Genomic DNA, 19,664 nt, shown 5'->3' with positions numbered 1-19,664 from the left:
ATTTTTGTGTCTATCTTATTTTCCGTAGGGAAAGAGCATTTAAAGATGTATATGTAGAATTATTCATGGCAGAATGCCCAGTTCACCCATCAAGTTAAAATTTCAATGTCTACACGGCTTTCTTTTTAATGAACTGCCGAAGTGGATACAAGGGTAAAGATGAAACGCAGCATCAACCAAAGGAGCCCATGCATGCTGGTCACTTCAGAACAGCAGAGAGCCCAAGCTGCCTAGGTATACAAGGCGCCTGGTGCCTACGCAGCTAGGGTTTGTCTTCCACACCTGCAATCAATTGTTTCAGACAACATCCAACATTTACCTGCCCCTTGCTTCTTGGGAGAAAACAAAACAATGCCTCATATCTGAGGTGCACTGAGGATTAGCAATGCTATTGGAAGTCTCAAAAGATGGGAGAGGAAAAAAGGAAATATGTTGATAAATTGCTTCATTATCAGTTACTAATTATCACATTGCTGTACCCTAAAATGTAATGAAAATTTTTTCTTCAGCAAGGGATTTTGGTGTTTAAACAAAATGTCCCAAGGGTGTTGGTCCATGCTACAGAGAGGTCTTTATGAGAGAAACACAAGACACAGTTTCATGAAATAAAAAAAAAGAATAAAAAATTAAAAGAATAAAAAAAAAAAGAACCTCTTCAATATTGCACACAAGGGCAGAGAATGTGGGCCCATGGAATTAACAAAAGTGTGTTTGTGGCTTTTGATAATTCAAAGGAAACCTCTATTTGGGAGAGCACATTTTTATTCACACACAACAACGGGGGCTAGCAATAAATAGCAAACAGCATGAAGAAATTAGAAGCAAATTGATTTAAATATTAACGTTCTTTATAGTTTTGCTCTAGAGTGAAATTGTTTAAGTCTGAAATGAATTAAAATCCATGGTTACAAATATGGATGGAGTTCTGTGGGGGGAAGGTAAAGGAATTCATCACTATCATTAAAATAATGATTTATGAAGGGTAAGATTAAATTGTACTCATCTATTTTGGAAAATTGGAAATTGACTAGCCCAGCACATAGTTAATTAAACTAGAACATAGTTCAGAATTTTCTGAGGCAATCGGTTGCTATGGTAACATCTTGCCACTGGTAGCTGCTTTTTCAGAATGGACTAGGATGATAACTCTGGTGTATAAGCCACAGGGCAGGTTAGGATTTTCCAGTTAACCAAGAGGGGCCTCCTCATTCACTCTCTATACACTCACTTGCCTCTGTCATTTTTGTTTATTCTTCCTTACATAGTTCAAAGTTTTGGACGTGTGATCAGCACAAACCAGAAGCCATGAGGGCCCCACTGTTAGGAAAAAGAGAAGCATATAATAGCAGCTGACTAGGAATGCCAATAGCAACTAGCATGGTTTTACTGCAACCAATTAACTTGACCTGAAAACCAAATGATTTTGATGATGGTATCAGAAAACTACCTTTAAGAATTTTTGAAAAAAAAAGTTTTATCCCTTGAGTAACTACAAATAAGTCATTTAATCACCTCTTTTACTATTCTTTCTATTCATAGAGTTCAACAGTTCTTTGTTGTACTCTTCCTTTCCTAGGTATTTAGTCCCAATCTGTCTTTACTTTCTTTTTAATGAGACTTCAGTATCCATTATGGTGACCACTCTCCTGCCACTAGCCTCATCTTCTTGACCTTCGGATGAGCTGGAGGCAGCAGCTACCAGCATAGAAGAATGACTATCAATATTTAGAAATTAAGTGATATGGCTATTAAGTCACTGGTAGATTAAAATTGGCTGGAGTAGGAGTATTTACACCATGAAAATTGGCAGGAGCTGCAAATCAGATATGCTTCCTTTTCTCTTTCCTCTTGTCCTCTTACCCAAGATACATCTTACTCACATATCATCACCATTTCTTTGCCTCATGCTGGCAACCCTCAACTAAGGTTGAAATAACTTTCTCCTTTCTCCAAATATACATTTATACTGCTGAAGGTTTCTAGAGAAACCAGAAAACATTTAGATTTTTTGCTATTATGGATTCGTGCTCTTTAATCATACAGTCCAGCAATTCCTTTGTTTTTCTACCATGACTAAAACTTTGCCTTGCCATGTGCTTCAGACTTCTAACTCTACTCCAGCCCCTTTATTCTAGAAGCCACTGAAGAGAAATAACACAGAGCTTCTGATGGAATGGCTCCTTTTCCTCCTCACTAAGCTGTACAATGGCCTTTACTCCTCATCACTTGTTTATCTTCCCCTGTTGTAATGGAAGAAAGACCTGTTTTTCTGAGATGAATCTCTACTTCCTCGAAGGCTTCTTCACTGTTGATGCATTTCTTTTTCCTTAGTGAATCTTCAGCTTTTCTCTTTCTGTGGTTCTCTCTCTATTGGCAGGTAGAGAGAGTTCTCTTATATTCTCCTAACTCTCTGAACTACAGTTCCATTGGCCCCCCTCTTAGTTTCTGAAAACTATGATACTCTCCCCTTTGACAGGCTCTGTACACAAGATTCTCCCACTCTGGAAAGCCCCTATCATCTCAGTTCTAGAAAACTTTCCCAGAATTATTGAGTTAAAAAACAGGTTTGTGGGTCGGGTGGTGGTGGTGCACGCCTTTAATCCCAGCACTCCGGAGGCAGAGGCAGGCGGATCTTTGTGAGTTCGAGGCCAGCCTGGTTTACAAAGCGAGATCCAGGACAGGCATCAAAACTACACAGAGAAACCCTGTCTTGAAGAAAAAAAAAAAAGAAGAAGAAGAAAGGGTTCATTGTGGCTCAGAGTTTGAGGGCCTAGTGCATAGTCCAGGGCAGAGATGTAGTGGCTGCAGAAGTTGAGGTGCTGGTCACATGTATCCACAGTCAGGAAGCGGAGGATGATAAATGCTTGTCTCAGCTCACCATTCTTTTTATTTAGTCCCAGATTCCAGCCCATGGAACGGTACTGTCCACCTTTAGGGTAAATCTTCCCGTTTCAGTAAAAAACAAAGAAACAAAGAAAGAAACAAACAAACAAAACAGTTTGTGGACTGGTAGTGGTGGAGCATGCCTTTAATCTCAGCACTTGAGAGGTACAGGCAGGCAGATCTCTGTGAGTTCAAGGCCAGCCTGTTCTACAGAGGTAGTTCTAAGACAGCCAAGGCTCCAGAGGGAAGCCCTGTCTTGAAAAACCAAAAAAAAAAAAAAAAAAAAAATCAATTTTGTTTTCTTTGCTCTCATATACCTTTATTATTGTTCTACTGAACAGAAGTCTTACTTGTAAATACATTTCATTTTTTGTTTGCTTTGTTTTCGGGATAGGGACTCATGTATCACAGGATAGCCTAGAAATCACTCTGGAGTTGCAGATAGCCTTTGACTGATCATTCTGCCTCTACCTTCATATTGTGAGTTCTGGGTTACAGATACATATTAGGGCTTGAACCCAGGTCTTAGTACATGCTAGAGGTGGTTTGAATGTGAAATGTGCCTCATAGGCTTGTGTGTCTGAATACTTGGCACTCAGCTAGTGGTAATGTTTGAGGAGGTTGTGAACTTTTAGGAAGTGAAGTCTTGCTGGAGGAAGTGGGTCACTGGGCATGGGCCTTCAGACTTTATACCATGGCTCCACTTCCTGTTCTCCCTCTGCTTCTTGAGTGTGGATGAAGTGTGACCACTCATCCTTCTGCTTCCTACCTCCATGCCTTTCCTTCTTGCTGCTATGTCAGACTATATCTCTCTGAGACTAGAAGCTATCCCTTTCTTCTTTAAGTTGCTTTTACATAAATGTTCTACCATAAATATGAGAAAGTAACTAAGACAATGGCAAGCACTCTACAGTTACATTCACATCCCTATAATTTTATTACTAACATGGTTATCTTATTAACATCTTCCTTACAACACTGAAAGCTCTATGAGTTTAGAGGGCATACTTGTTTTTGCTCAGCCTCATATTTTTTGGACTTAGCATAGTACCTGGCACATTGCAGATGCTCAGTGTAAAAATTAAGTTTCATTAAGGTTTTAAGCATTTAAAGACTCAACATTCCTGCTCTACAAATTCATCTTATACACATCTTCCCTTTTGCTCTCATATTTACCCTCTAATTAACTTGCTGGCTATCTCTTCCATCTCCTGTCCTCTATAACCATTTAGAAAAAGCTTCTCATCTTTGTTCCTCAATTTATTCACTTCTTCTTTATCCTTTTAATGATTGGCTCTTATACTTCACTCCACTGAAACTGTTCCCTCTAAGGCCATCCTTTAATGTACTGATCATCAAGTATTGTACAAAGTCGATTTTCCAGTCCTCAGTCCCTTACATGACTTCTAGGCACCATTGATACTTGTTTATCTCATCGTCATCATCTTCCTCCTCTTGTGCTGAGGACAGAACCCAGGGGCTCAAATATATTTCCTTGATAACAATGCCCTTTCCCTTAACATTCACCTGTCATATTCTTCTGAGTTCTCCTCCTTTTTAGTTTTGCCTGCTTCTATCCACAGTTCTTTTTGTTTGTTTGTTTGTTTGCTTGCTTGTTTGCTTGTTTTTAGAGACAGGGTTTCTCAGTGTAGCCTTGGCAGTCCTGGAACTTGCTCTATGGAGTAGATTAGCCTTGAACTCACAGACATCTGCCTTCTTCTGCCTCCTGAGTGCTGGGATTAAAGACATGCACCAGTCACAGTTCATTTTTTTATGTTTACGCATTGATCATCACTCTTTTCTCTGAACACTTTGTATCCCCCTTTATGAGAAGTCACTTACTCCATGGTTTTAGTGCTATGACTTCCAAATACCGACTTTTAGCTCAGCTCTTACTTCAGTACCCATCTGACTACTGGATATAGTGCTTATCTAGACACAAGTGTAGGCAACATAACACATCTGAACCCATTATCATCCACTGGTACAATGCTGAGTACCTTTACTGGGTCTCTTCCCCTGCCCTAGTGCTCCTCTGACAAGTCTGCGTGCTGATTCTCTCTTTAAAATCTCTTGTCCATTCTCTCCAGACCACAGCAATCAATGTAGTCAATCCTCACTTGATTACTGCAATGGTGCCTGAAAAGTGCTGTCACCAACATCTAATAAGGCATCTGTCAATGCATTTTCCACACAGCAGCTAGAATGACATTTCTAAAACATAAATCTGGTCATTTCTGTCTTTTTTTTTTAAATTTTATGTGCACTAGTGTTTTTCCTCCATGTCTGTATGAGGGTGCCAGATCCCATGGAACTGGAGTTACAGACAGGTGTGAGCAGCCATGTGGGTGCTGGGAGTTGAACCCTGGTCCTCTGGAAAGGCAGTCAGTGCTCCTACTCACTGAACCATCTCTCCAGCCCCCATTTCTGTCTTTTATTCAAAACCTTTCAGTGCTTACCAGAATCCTCAGTTTAAAACCCAGACTGCTTCCCATGGCTTCCACTTAACCTCGCCAGCCTCCTGACCCCTCACCCCAGAGCCTGCCCCAGCCCTTCTCTCACCCTGACCTCTGATCAGGAACCACAGTTAAGTCTTAGATATCTGTGCTTTCTCCTCACCTACGGATTTCTGTATCCTTCCCAAGCCTGCTTACTTCTTTTAATCCCCCAGGCCTCATTTTAATCCTTATTTCCTGAGTTCTCTTGCATAGTTCCTGGTGCAAAATAGGCACCCAATACCTCATCTTCCCTCCCTAACTTCCTTCTTCTTTCAGGTTAATGTTGCCTTTTGTATGTTATTTTTTTTTATAATTTTTTCAAAACAGAGTCTCACTATGTAGCCCTGGCTGGCCTAAACTTGGTAGGTAGATCAGGCTGCCCTTGAACTCACAAAGATCCACCTGCATCTGACTCTCAAGGACCAACATTAAAAGCATGTGTCACCAGGCTTGGTGTTACATTTGTATTTTGGAACTGAATATTTTACTTTAACAGACTTCTAAAATAACTGTAATCTAAATGTAACGTGGGTAACTGTAATTCTCTTGGCATCTCTGAACAATCAGCAGCTAAAACGTATTTCAAATTTACTTCCTACCATATTTGTTAACAGTCTCCAGCCCTTTGGAATATACCTTCAAAATCTATGAGTAAATATAATTTTGACTAAGACATTTAGTCCAGCCAATCAGTCCGTGTGTGTGTGTGTGTGTGTGTGTGTGTGTGTGTGTGTGTGTTTGTGTCCATCCATCTGTCTTGTCTGTCTTTCTGGTTTGTATTTTTAAATAAATGGTATTCCAACAGTGTCTAGCCTGGGCTTCAAACAAGTGGAATTAATCCTCCTGCCTCAACCTCCTAAACGTTGAGATAATAGGCATATGCTACTATCCTCAACTCAAATAATTAGTCTTGAAGGCTTTAGCAACTTTGCATTCAGGATAAAGATTTCCGAGGTCTTTATTTTTTTTGAGGGAGTTTACTTACAATCCTACAATCTGGGCATCATGTTACACACCTTTAATACCTGAACTCAGGAGGAAGAGGCAGGAGAACCTCTGTGAGCTTGAGGCCAGCCTGGTTTATATAGTGGCCAGCCAAGCTTACACAGTAAGACCCTATTTTGTTTTGTTTAAATGTTACAGTGGGGATAGTACCTAGAAGAACTCCAAATCAACTATTTATTAGGCTCATATAATTATATCTTAAGTAATAAGCCCATTAAATTAATGGAAACTTGTTTTAAACATTTGCTCAGTTCAACATCTAGAACGAGCTTGTGCTATGGGATGGTCTGTATGTCAAATGTGTTGCTGATTAGTCAATAAATAAATCACTGATTGGCCAGTGGCCAGGCAGGAAGTATAGGCAGGACAAGGAGGAGAATAAAGCTGGGAAGTGGAAGGCTGAGTCAGAGAGACACTGCCAGCTGCCATGATGACAAACAGCATGTGAAAATGCCGGTAAGCCACGAGCCATGTGGCAAGGTATAGATTAACGGAAATGGATTAATTTAAGCTGTAAGAAAAGTTAGCAAGAAGCCTGCCACGGCCATACAGTTTGTAAGCAATATAAGTCTCTGTGTTTACTTGGTCGGGTCTGAGTGGCTGTGGGACTGGCAGGTGAAAGAGATTTGTCCTGACTGTGGGCCAGGCAGGAAAACTTAAGCTACAAGCTTGCCTTGTCCTCTCACAACTGTATTTACACATAGTGAAAATTTCAAGGTTTGCTCAGGTTTTTACTACTTTCAATTTATTTCTTTTCCACTGCTACTATCCTGGTTCAGCCGGTCACATCTGTTGTCCATGAGATTACTTCAGGTTCTGTGTGCTCTCTCCTTCTTACCCATCTTACTTCTCAGAACCCTGAACAAAGTACTCTTCCCTGCCAGGACCCCTACTTCAAAGTAAATCTAAATATAACAACTGACAACTCTTGGATCCTTGTGGGCACTCTAACTTCTACTCTGATTCCATACACTCCTCTCTAGCTCCACTGGCCTACATGCCATTCTTTACACTCACAAGGCCTGAGGGGGTCTCAGGATGTTTGAACTAGTTATTCCTTGCCTGAACATTATTCCCCAGGACATGTCCATTAGTTATCCTTTGTCTCATTCATTTCCCATTGGGATTTACACACACTAGTAAAACATCACAACTCACCTTTCCCCTTTTTCTTTCTTCTTTTTCTACATCTACTTAATTGTATTCTAACATAAATAATTTATTATGTTAATTATTTATGGTCTGTTTTCTTCTGCAGTAATATAAGGTCCATAACACTAGTCTATCTGTCTAATAAACACATTTATATTTCTGTCATGGTTAGGTAAATATATTCTGGAGGCATAAGTACAGATATTAGTAAACTGGTTCAAAATCTTTTAGAGAAAATACACTCTCCCACCTTAATTTTCATTTGTCTGGATACAGCTTTCAACTTTAAGTTAATTTATAAGATTTGTTTAATCAGACACATGACACAGACCAATATATCTACAGACATCTGGTAGACGTAAGGTGGCTTCTGGACAGATCAGGACTCAAACTGCCTACGTACCTTAGAAAAAGGGAAAGACCTGCTTGGCATGTTTTTCCTGCTCTGTCCTAAATAATCTTAAAACAGATGGCAAAAGCTAAAATACCAAGTCTGCTGCCATGGAAACCACTATTATAGCAGCCCATTCCAGAGCCCCACCTAGAAGATAAATGTTTGCCTCCCTTTTATTACAATCTGAGCCACTGACCTTTCGCTTTAAGTCCTACTAAAAGGTTTAGAACAACTATCAATATCCTGGATGACACAAAAGTCTAGGAGAGACTAGTTTGTACACAAAGACTCTAAAACACACTCAGAAACCAGCAACAACAGACACAGGAATTTAACATAATTTTCTGTGTTTATGTTATTCTACATGCAAATTATACTGTTATCATATGTAAGTTCATGGATCTTACTTTAATATTGCAAGCCTGCTCCATCAATCTTCTTGCATTCTCCTCTGCCCGGTATCTCTTTGGAAGCTGAACTCTGAAGAACTTCAAAGCACCTTCAAAATCAGCCTGCAGGAGGTCTTCCTTTGAGGTCTGAAAAACAATCACCAAGACACATCACCACACTTCAGCCTGTGCGCATTATATGAATAAATGTATTACAAAAAAGAATGTTGATTTTCATGACTATACTTTTAGAAGATGCTTTCAGTATTTCTACTGTTCAGAACATATTGTTATGTTACCTGCTGAAATTATCAATCCTAAAGCAATGTAAGAGACAATTATTAACATATTAACTTTTAATTCATATTATATGGAAATTATAATAGTGGATCCCAGCTTTCTTTTTGAAGAAAAAGCAAACAAATACACAAAAAACAAAGCAAAAAAGAAAAAGGAAAAAGAAGATGAGTGAACTCTAGATTAATCTGTGACTTTACCTTGATAAGGATTTTAGAGATTATTAGAAATCTCATTGACAACACAAATAAAGAAATCAAAGCTCATCAGAGTTACATAATAAACACCTAATGGGAAGATCACTTTTCAACTAATGACAACAGCAACTCAAGTGAAGAAAACAAGAAATTGATCCGACATCTAAAGAATGCCATGGACAGGTAATCAGAGCAAATCACTTAACTACTGACTTCTTACTAAAAACTTTTTTGCAAAATTCACTGTTTTAAAAGTCACCATGTGGAAATCAGTAAGAATATCTGCACATACAAAAATGACGGAAAGGAAACAAAACAAAATGTTTGCCTAGATAAAAGGATCATGAGTCATTTTTTTCTCTAGATTTTGCAGTATTTTCTGTAATATTCTAGGAAAAAATTAAAAAAAACTGTGGCAAAATCTCTGATACACACTAAGGATTTAGGTAGAAGGGTACATAGAAATAAGTAGAAATGAAAATTAGATATTTCAGCCAGGAAACATGGCACAGGCTTGACATTCCAACACTGAGGAGGCTGAGGTAGGTAGATCACCATGAGTTTGAGGCCAGCTAGGCTTGTGTAGTGAGTTCCAGTACACTTATCTCAAAACATACAAACATACATGCAATGAAATGTTTTAAAGATATCACTTAATTGACATGTTTTCTCTTGTACGTGAATGTTAACTTTCAACCTTTAGAGATGTGTGTTTTAACTGAAACAGCCATAGAAGTTAGAAAACTCTACGGGCCCATGGAGGAGGAGGGGATCTTTTAATGGAAGAATATAGAACACAGTAATATAAAGGGAGAAAGGAAAGTAATGGAACAGGAAGGGTCAAACAGGGAAGGGTGGGAGGGCAGGGTAAAGGAGGGATGGCTAGCAGTAAAGGCCCTTTGAAAAAGCCATATGGAAACTTAGTACTGCAGAAGCATCCTAAAATGAATACTTTACAGATTTTTAAAAAGTTTAAATGGAGTCACCCTAGGATGAGGGGACAATACCCCAATTAGGTACCACATGCTAGTGAACAAAACCCCCAGTACCAGGAATGGGTCATCACTTTTTGCATTGTTGTCCAGTGTGGTCCCATAGACCCACAAACACTGGGTATTGCTATTGCTCTTGGTTACCCTCCAGAACTTGAGAGTAAGATCCTAATGCTGAAGACACCACATAATTGAGTCGTAAAAGCTGGAGAAATCAAGTGGGTTCTGACCTGGTAGCTTGGTTACCTGATTTTCTTTTTCTTTCTTTTTTTTTTTTTTTTTTTTTTTTTGGTTTTTTGAGACAGGGTTTCCCTGTGTAGTTTTGGTGCTTGTCCTGGATCTCGCTCTGCAGACCAAGCTGGCCTCGAATTCACAGAGATCCGCCTGGCTCTGCCTCCTGAGTGCTGGGATTAAAGGCATGCGCCACCACTGCCCGGCTACTACCTGATTTTCTAAATCAACTCAAGACCTGATATCAAGCCTGGTCATTGAGCTCACGTAAATGGACAAAGGGATCAAGAATGAAGAATACTTTCTCTTCAAACACTGGACTAAATTTAGTCAGGTGAGAATGGAAATGTAGACCAAGGTGGTTCTTGGAGGAAGCCACAGTTTCAAAGGCAGTGCTTTGTAGGTCTCCCCATGAGGGTTGTGCTGAAGCCCATCACAGGTTGAGTCTCTGCATAGCAGAAGTCAAATCACCTGGTGGCTGTCCACTTCAAGACACTGTGGGCAGGCTGGCAATTGTCCCTGTGGCTAAATCACTTGCTAGATGTACTGGTCAGTTTTATGTCAACTCAACACAAGATAGAGTTATTTGAAAGGAGAAAATCTCAACTGAAAAAATGTCTTCATAAGATATGGCATAGGGCATTTCTTAGTGATTGATGGATGGTGCCATCCCTGTGGGTGGTGCCATCCCTGGGCTGGTCGTCAGAGTTTTGTAAGAAAGCAGGTTGAGCAAGTCATGATGAGAAAGCCAGTAAGTAGAACCCCTCCATGACCTCTGCCTCAGCTCCTGCCTCCAGGTCCCTGCTCTGTTGTGAGTTCCTGTCCTGACTTCCTTGGATGATGAACAACAATGTGGAAATGTAAGCCAAATAAACCCTGTCCTCCCCAACTTCCTTTTTGGTCATGATGTTTCATCATAGCAATCATAATCCTAACTAGGACAATGTGTAAGCCTGACAACCTGAGTTTAATCTTTAGCATCCATGTAAAGGTGGAATGAGAGAACACACCTCACAAAATTATTCTCTAATGTCAACCTGTGCCTGGGTATGTTCCCAAAACACACACACACACACACACACACACACACACACACACACACACACACACACGATGATGATGATGATGATGATGATGATAATGGTAATAATAAGAAAACACTATTAGCATTGGCTTGTGTAACTCAGTTGAACTCAAGAAGTAAAAGAGCTATGACAACCACATAACAAGGATGCCCAAGATTGGAAATGTAGAATTGGCACCTCAATCTCTGGAAGGTACTTAGGTCATAAAGGGAGTCAAATATGATTGCAAATGTTGAAATAAGTTTGTTATAATTTCAACTCTGGCTAGCTTGTGATGTTGCACACATTTTTCCATCTTGAAAATGAAGTAAGCTAAGGTATATGAATCCACTTGTTAAGTCCAAAACAAACATAAGGGATAGATAATGATTTGGTAAGTTACCTTTGCTTTACTCAAATATTCCTAGATAATGATACTTTGTAGTTAAAAACAGTGCTTACATTCACTGATATTCTTAATTCCACAAAGAAAGATGTCTAGGGTTAGAGAAGGTTGTTTGGTGGTAAGAACACTAAGAGTGCAAGCATGAAGACTTGAGGCTGAATCTTTGCACCCATGTGAAAATCAGGGTGTAATGGCTCTCACATCTGCAACTACAGTGCTATGAGGGGTAAATACAGAAGGACTGCTACAGCTTGCTGGCCAGCCAGCCTAGCTCCAGGTTCAGTGAGCTGAAATAAGGCAGAGAATGATAGAGGGAAACACCCAGGTGTTCTCCTCCAGTGTCTGTGCACATGCGTAAGAGAGCACATCTGCATACATGTGAGCATGCACCTCTCTCTCTCCCTCCCATTCATTCATTATAAAAAATAAAGCATTCTATAGTCTCTACTCTAATAATTCATATTTTTTCTTGTGTATTTCAATATAACTAGTTTCACTGTGATGATAAAAAGATATGCCACTAAGCAAAGGGCACTTAAAAACCTCTGTTGGGGGCCAAAGAGATGGATCAGTGGTTGAGTACTTGTTGCTCTTGCAGAGGACTTAGGTTCTGTTCCTAGCACAAACACGGTAGCTCACAACCACCTGCAATTCAAGTTCCAGAGGATCCAATGGCTTCTGCTATCTCAGATCTGCCAGCATGCATGCACATGGCACACAGACATACATGCATGCAGAAAACCCACACACATAAAATAAAGTAACAAAATTAGAAATAAAAAACCCTTGTTTCTGTGTGTTTTAAATACAACCTGCAGTCCTACTTTGATTCCAAAGGGGTTTTCTTCCAATTTTCTATCTTTAAGAGACCTCTATAACCATTAAGTGTCACCTTAAATGCCTTTGTAATGCCATAAGCAGATTATAAGCTTATAGGGATAACTCTCCCTTTTCTGACAACTGTATCTAAGAGGTTTTCCCTCTACGAATGAGGTATAGACACTTTATACTTTGCAAAGATTTGGATGTTTCACTAAGAATTTAACAGAAAATATGTTTTGTTATTGTTTTTGGTACTGGGAACAGAACTGGGACCTCACACATAGTAACCATATGCTCTACCCTCAAGCTATATATCTTTAGTTTGCTTTATAAAATAATTTTAAAAAAATAGTAATTTATCTATGTGTGCATATGTGTACCTAGAAGGTTCACTCTATGTTTGTTTTTGGTTTTGGATTACATAGTCATGGCTCCTCATGTAAAAGCAAAACGGAGGGGTGGTAAACTTGCCCATGTATGCATGCTTATAGAGCCCAAGGCTGACAACAAGATGCCTTCCTCAATTGCCTCTCCACCTGATGTTTTCAGACAAGGTCTCTCCTTGAACCTGAAGTTCGTCACTTCAGCTAGGCTGTGGCCCATGAACTCATGGATCCCAACTCTCTTCCATGGAGCTGAGGTTACAGGCAAACACCATCACACATCTGGCTTTCACGTGGATGCTGGAGATTAGAACTCACATTTTCCCTCTCCCAAGCTCTTGACCCACTGATACAACTCCTCAGCCCAAGGAAGACAAGTTTTGAAAGTTTAACACAAAGCCTCACAACTCAGAGACAAACTTCCTAGCATTTTGTTACTTTGCTTGTTCTCTTGCTCCATCCTCCCCACATCCCTTAAATATATACTACATATATGGAAATTTTTATATATTCAGATTCTGAGTAGCACTGAACTTGTTTTATTAAATGCATATGTTTCACAGATGTCAAACACTAATATTATTGCTAATCTAAAACACAAGGAGAAGTGCTTTCTATGAAAATAAAACATGTCTCAGCCAGGATTACTAGTTCTAATACACACGAATTAATAATTACCTGGCTATGATGACGATAATGATGGGTATAATTAGGCTTATAGTTGTATGAATATTAATCCCTGACAGCGAAGAGAGGCTTAGGATTTCATGATGATTAAGTTTTAAGCTTTAAAAATGTTCCCCTAGGGACTGGGGAGATGACTCAGCAGTTAACAGCACTGGCTGGTCTTGCAGAGGACCCGGGTTCAATTCCCAGCATTCACATGTCAGCTCATAACCATCCATAACTACAATTCCAGGAGACCCAATACCTTTCCACAGGCAAAACAAAACACCAATGCACATTAAAAATAAACAAATAATTTAAAAAAATGTACCCCTAATAGGAAGACTGACACTTCTGTAATCAAACCAAGTACCCCCCAAAAGATATCCTGGCTTCTGACCACAGAATTCCACCAAGCTAGACTTGACTTAAACTGGAAAGGCTATTATTTTTCAACTGGAAAACTTTTTATCTTTCTTAAGAGTTTTTCTATAATGCCTTTGAATAATTGCAAGGGAAAAAATAAACTCTCAAAAGGCAAATACTTCTCCAACATTGTTAAGTGACAGATAAGAACTAGAGATTTTTAAGCAAATGTATTTTCTTCACTTTTAAATTGAAAACTTAAGTATAACATCTAAAAATCAGTGCTTTACCAATACATGTCTCTTCCGCTTACCAAGCTTTCTGAAAAATCTTTTCAAATAAGGTGAACCATGTTTATCAATTATATCTGCAGAGGAAACATCACTCATTCCTTCACTTGAACAGAATTATATACAAAGACTGCTGGCATAATTAAGACATCTATACAAGTTCTACTTTGGTTTCTTTTAAAGTAGGTAAAAAGAAATATCCAGAGGAAAGAGGTGGTTTTACTATAATATTCTTTGCAGTTGTCTCAGAGATAGAAATGAAATTGCCTGGCACACAACAGACATCAACATAAATGTTGTCTATAGATTCATAAAGGCTCTAGGTCTAACAGACCCAGGGGTAAGAGCCAAAATTTACACAGCACCAACTAGGGAACTGATTTTTGACTTATATTGATATAAAAATGATTTGGGATTTTTGAAGGGCATACATATGGCACCTTCTATATTTGTTTCTTTAACTTTTTAAAAAGTTATAATCTCTCTTCAGTGAGCAATCTTTATGGATGTTAGAGATAGAGGTAAAAAGAGGAGACATCCTGTCTCCAATAGTCTTTCACTTTTGCTTAAAATAAATATTTCAGAAAAGCCCACAAACTAAGAACATACTAAGGCATATTTTGAGACCATAAGAAATTTCATCAAAATGAAATATTGCAATGGTAACTAAATGGGCACCTAGAATATTTTCTTTAAGGCGCGCGCGCGCGCGCGTGCGCGCGCTCACACACGCATACACCTCTCAATCTTACTCGTAGTCCTTTGAACTCACTGTGGAAATATGCATGAGATCAGTATTGAAACTACAGTTGACAGTAATTTTAATATATAATGACATGATTATAACTTCTCATGTCACATGATTGCAAAAAGACAAACCCTAGAGGGAAAAGAATTCTGACTGTGAAGAGAGTAAAAGTGTTTCTTCTCCCTGCCAAAGTTCACTTGCAGCACACAACCTCTGGCCATGAGCCAATGCTGACACCACTTTGAATGTGTTTTCCCACTGAAAAATTCAGTGTTAGAATAACACATTTTCAAGTGACTTTTCTTTCTTTCCTTTCCTTTTTTTTTTTTTAAAAGAAACAAATTGGGTGGAAATAGTTTGAACATCCAAGTTTTAGTTCCAGATGTTTCTATTCTAAACTTCTAAGTACTCTTGGATGAGTAAATTTTACTCAGGGTCTCTACTTAGTCACAAGTTCTAGGTGAGTATTTAGGGTGAAAGCTTGCATGATTCTCTTCTCATCTGCACAATTTTTACTCTAAATAGTCTTTTTTTCTTTCAGTTATGATGTCCACTAGCATTTATATTTACCCTCCCCCTTCTAAGAGTCTTTAGAAGAGGAAAATGTTTAGCTATGTATAAGGTGTTTACAGCTGTTTGGGTATTTTAATTCCAATAAAGAAACATGTTTGCTAAGTCATCACATGGAGCTGATGCATTGTGTTAATATCTAAAACAAAGTACTTGTATCTGATCTATCAAGGGGAATTGTTCTTTACAGTCTGTACCTTTGAGAGCAAGAAACAGATTCTAAATGTGTATCCCCAGTTCAATCAATGGTCTCTTAGAGTCACACAAGCTTCATGCTCTAGTTCTCTGATGGTCTCTCTGTGAATTTGGAACAATAAATAAAGCTCAGTGCTCAAATCAACAACTCTGATTGGATGAATCATCATACTTGCTTGGTTTTGTTTCTGTTTTTAAATGAAACACTTTGCAGCATAGGTTGGCCTGGAGCTCACTATATAGCTCAAGCTGACCTTTGGCCTCAGTCTCTTGAGTGCCTGGATCACAGGCAAGCATAGCCATGTCTGGCACTGACTTTAAAAAAAATTATTTATAATGAAGAAATTTAGTGAAATTTTAAAGTAAAATAGGGGATCTGTAATGTTTATATGTATTCATGTTTAAAACATGACTAAAAAGGCAGTCATGTTTTAAACTTCAGTCTTGTCGTCTTGACTGGAAATGGAAAGATAAAGATACTGCATGTGGCAGAATGCCTCTTAGGACAACCCTATGCTGACCAGCCATTAATCCTGAACCATCAGTCAGTCCAATAACATATGTTGAAGACCTGAACCCACTCACCCATTCCCCAGTATATAAGCTAGTGGTAACTCCTTGGATAGCAGATCCCAATTCACAGCCACCATGTTACGTTAATTAAAGGACTTCCCAAATATAAACCACATATAACCAAGATTCTATCAACAGTCTTTCAAGGATAACAGTGTACAATAAGGCCAGAGATTTCCAAATGGCTACAGACACAGCTCAGCATATGCTGGTCACATGCCATACAGTTAGCATTATTGTCTAGGCTCTAAAATGTACAGTCCAAAAAATCCTGAGGGAAGCACTTACTTCAGATACCTCATTTGGCAACCAGATTTGTCCAGTTGTGACATATGTAACCTCACTAAGATCTCAAGTTTGGGAGCCCAACTCCCTGTGGATGTTATTGTTAATTAAATGTTTTTAACTAGAACTTTAAATTTATCTCTAGTACAGATATGAATGTGAGACATCTTCGTAGCTACCAATTCTTGTTTTGCTTCAAAACACGGAAAATGTAAATGTCAAACAGACTACACCAGATGACTGTGAAGTCACCAATAGAAGCCCTCAAGTGGTGGTTAAGTAGTCTTTAAGATATGGAAATTTGTTACATTCAGAGAAAAGAGGAATTTGTTTAAATGTGTATTAGCAATTCCTAGTGTCAAAATTTCTGAACTTAAAAATAAAACAAAACTCATTTCTAACAGAATTATGATCTTTCAGTTTTCTCTCTTGTAAATTAAACTGTGAATTAGGAAAGCAATGGTTTCACCTAGGCATTAAAACATATATAATCAGCTTTGTAAAAATTCTGCCCTATATGGAAAAGGAATTGTTAAATTTTTCAAATAACCTCCCTATAATTGTATACTGCTCATCATACCTAACTTCATCTTGCAATGAACACACTTTTTTCATGGTGGGAAATTTCTTATACACATGGCTACAGAATGTCTGTTATGATCAGACAGAAGAAATGGAGAAAGAGAAGTGAGAATTAAATACAGTCTAATAAATACTTTACCAAAAAGATATGCATCTAAGAGAATCTTATGAATCTGGAATAGCATTAAAACTCCATCCTATAAAACAGACAAAGCTGGGTTATTTTTTTCAATTATCAAATGATGGTATAGGACTATTGTGGACCAATTATATCACCCAACAGTTGCTAGGCACAGCTCTGGAACCACTGAAGAGAAACCCTGCCACAGCGATTGTGGGTATTTAACTTTAACCCTTGGTAGGAAATAAGGAAGGATGATTTTTTTTTCCTCTTGTTCAGGAAATCAAATAACAAACAAGCCCGACTTCTAAGACTCACAGAACAGATCCAGTAGCTGTATGCTGTTTTATAGACACACAGTTAAATCACCCCAGGAGAGAAACCTGCAATTTCCTACCCAAGGATTTTTAGGTAATAAATCCCCATTGCCCAAATCTAATTGGCAATCATGTTGGTGGGGCGGGGGGCGAGGAGGGGAGAAGCCAGCCACACATCGTCTGGATAGATGGCTATTTCTGTTGTAAAATTTAACCCTTTGGGGACATAGATAACAGAATACCCACATCAAGTTTTGGAAATTTCTGCTTCATTGCTAAGCCTAGCAGCCTGAAAATCTGTTTATTCCCCTTGCCACAGAGATAATGCCACTGATATGACCCCAGACTCTGAGAAAATAGCCATAATTTCCTATAGCCAATTAAGGAGTGGCATGGTCCAGGCTTCAAGGAAGCTACACAGCAGTGGCCACTCAGCCCTTCCTTCTCAGTAGAAAAGGTTGAAAGGGAAGAAAACAGGAACCCACAAGCCTCCAAAGTGACATTCTCACAGAGGACTACATAAATTCTCTACAAATTAAGTTCAATGAAAAAACAGTCTCACCGCCAGAAGCCTGGGCACAAACAGCCGATGCCCCATCCCCAGAAGTTCCAGCACTCGGCATGCATACTCATTCACCAGCTTGCTCCTCTCGTCGTGCATGTCCTGGGACTTTCTGACAGGAGGTGTAAGCTTAGCAGCTGGGGCTGGGCAGGGTACCCCTTCTTCCATGAGCAATAAATAGGTATCCAGAATGAGGAAGCTGGATCTCTCATCCACAATCCTAACAACTGCAGAGAGAGGGGAGACAGGCTACGTCTCCCCAGGAGGATGCACAAGATGGTCTACGATGGGAACTGTCAGCTAATGTCGCCACAAGAAAAACATTTTGGCTAAATTATCAACTATGCATAAGCCCTGGAGTAGACTGGCGAATGAAATCAAAGGCTGATGTAAATAGAAAATGGCAAAAGCAACTGAATCCTGGAAAAATGGCCAGGAGCGGAGCAGGAAGAGTTCAGATGCATGTGTAAAGATGGACAAGCTGCTCAGAGGGCTCTAGCATGTGTGACTCGGGGTGTGTGTGTGTGTGTGTGTGTGTGTGTGTGAGAGAGAGAGAGAGAGAGAGAGAGAGAGAGAGAGAGAGAGAGAGAGAGAGAGAGAGAGAGAGATCTGTGTATGAGCAGGCGGCAGTAGCAGTAGCCAGGAAGCCAGGGCAGTTGTGAAGCTGCAAGGAGAAAAGGATGAGCTCATTGCAATCCGTGATTCCTGACAAGCAGCCCTGCTGCTGTGGCTGTCGCTGCTGCTGCCCCGTTACTGCTGCTGCTGCCACCGTGCTGCCTCTAGCTGTGAATCAGTAATGAAGGGGTAAGAAAGGAAGGGGAGCGAGCAGAAGGGGGAGGTAGGTGAATGAGCATGCAGAGTGAGTCTCAGGGGAGAATGCTGTAATAAGAAGCCAATGGCGAGCCATTGGACAGATAGGCTTCCCCTTCCTAGTCTACCTTCAATCAGTGTTAGTCTGACAGTTTATGCTGTTGAATCCCAAACGCACAGATGAACTGGCTTCTCCTTACATGTGGTGCTCACAGACAGACAGACAGCCAAAAGGCTGACCCTCCCTATTCACTTTTGCTTTCTAGCAAGAACAGATAGAAATCTGATCTTATTCTGTGTGTTTAAAGTGGGAAGCTCCAGTCCTGTCACGTTACCCAAATCTCCAGACAAGATCAGTGTTGGGGTAAAATGACAGACTATGAACAGAGGAGCATACACCAGCATTCAGTTGGTGACACACCCTCAAGCTGAAGAGTTTAGGAAAACGCTATGACTTTTTGTAATTGCAGTGTTACAATACAACACACTAGGAAGGCTGGCCACATTTACATACATGTAATATGCTAAAACACAAAAACCTACAGTGTAAGTAAATACTAAGAGTACTATTTAGAAACTATTAAAGTTGAAATTCTTAAAATAGCTTTTATATGCCACAGACCTTGATAAACAGAAGTTTAAAACAGTAATTTAATTCTGATGTTTTATTAGACAAAACAAAATATAGCTTTGACCATCTCTGATCAAATAAATTCTCCCCTAAAGAGGCTGCTAACATTAGGTTTAACCATGGTTTAAAATTTGTAAATCTCCAAGCCAGGCCTGTAATCCTAGCACTCAGGAAGCAGAGACAGGCAGATCTCTGAGTTTGAGGCCAGCCTATCACACAAGAGCTACAAATATGG

General features: G+C 39.4%; 1 protein-coding gene across 4 annotated transcripts in view; it reads right to left on the bottom strand.

Annotated features, from left to right (window-relative positions):
* Positions 1-19,664, bottom strand: part of Rabgap1l (RAB GTPase activating protein 1 like) — a 577,981-nt gene that overhangs the window by 124,284 nt on the left and 434,033 nt on the right. For 3 of the 4 annotated variants that reach the window (XM_059281246.1, XM_059281247.1, XM_059281248.1), the window contains one exon: positions 8,340-8,468. In XM_059281246.1, coding sequence (XP_059137229.1) covers positions 8,340-8,468 — 129 coding nt within the window. Of the gene's footprint in view, positions 1-8,339; positions 8,469-17,988; positions 18,157-19,664 lie in introns of those variants that run through there. The other variant, XM_059281249.1, reaches the window with a different exon arrangement.

The sequence above is a fragment of the Peromyscus eremicus genome, chromosome 15 (assembly GCF_949786415.1).
Source record: "Peromyscus eremicus chromosome 15, PerEre_H2_v1, whole genome shotgun sequence".
In the NCBI taxonomy this organism is placed as follows: Eukaryota; Metazoa; Chordata; class Mammalia; order Rodentia; family Cricetidae; genus Peromyscus; species Peromyscus eremicus.
This window is presented reverse-complemented; position numbering and strand designations above follow the sequence as displayed.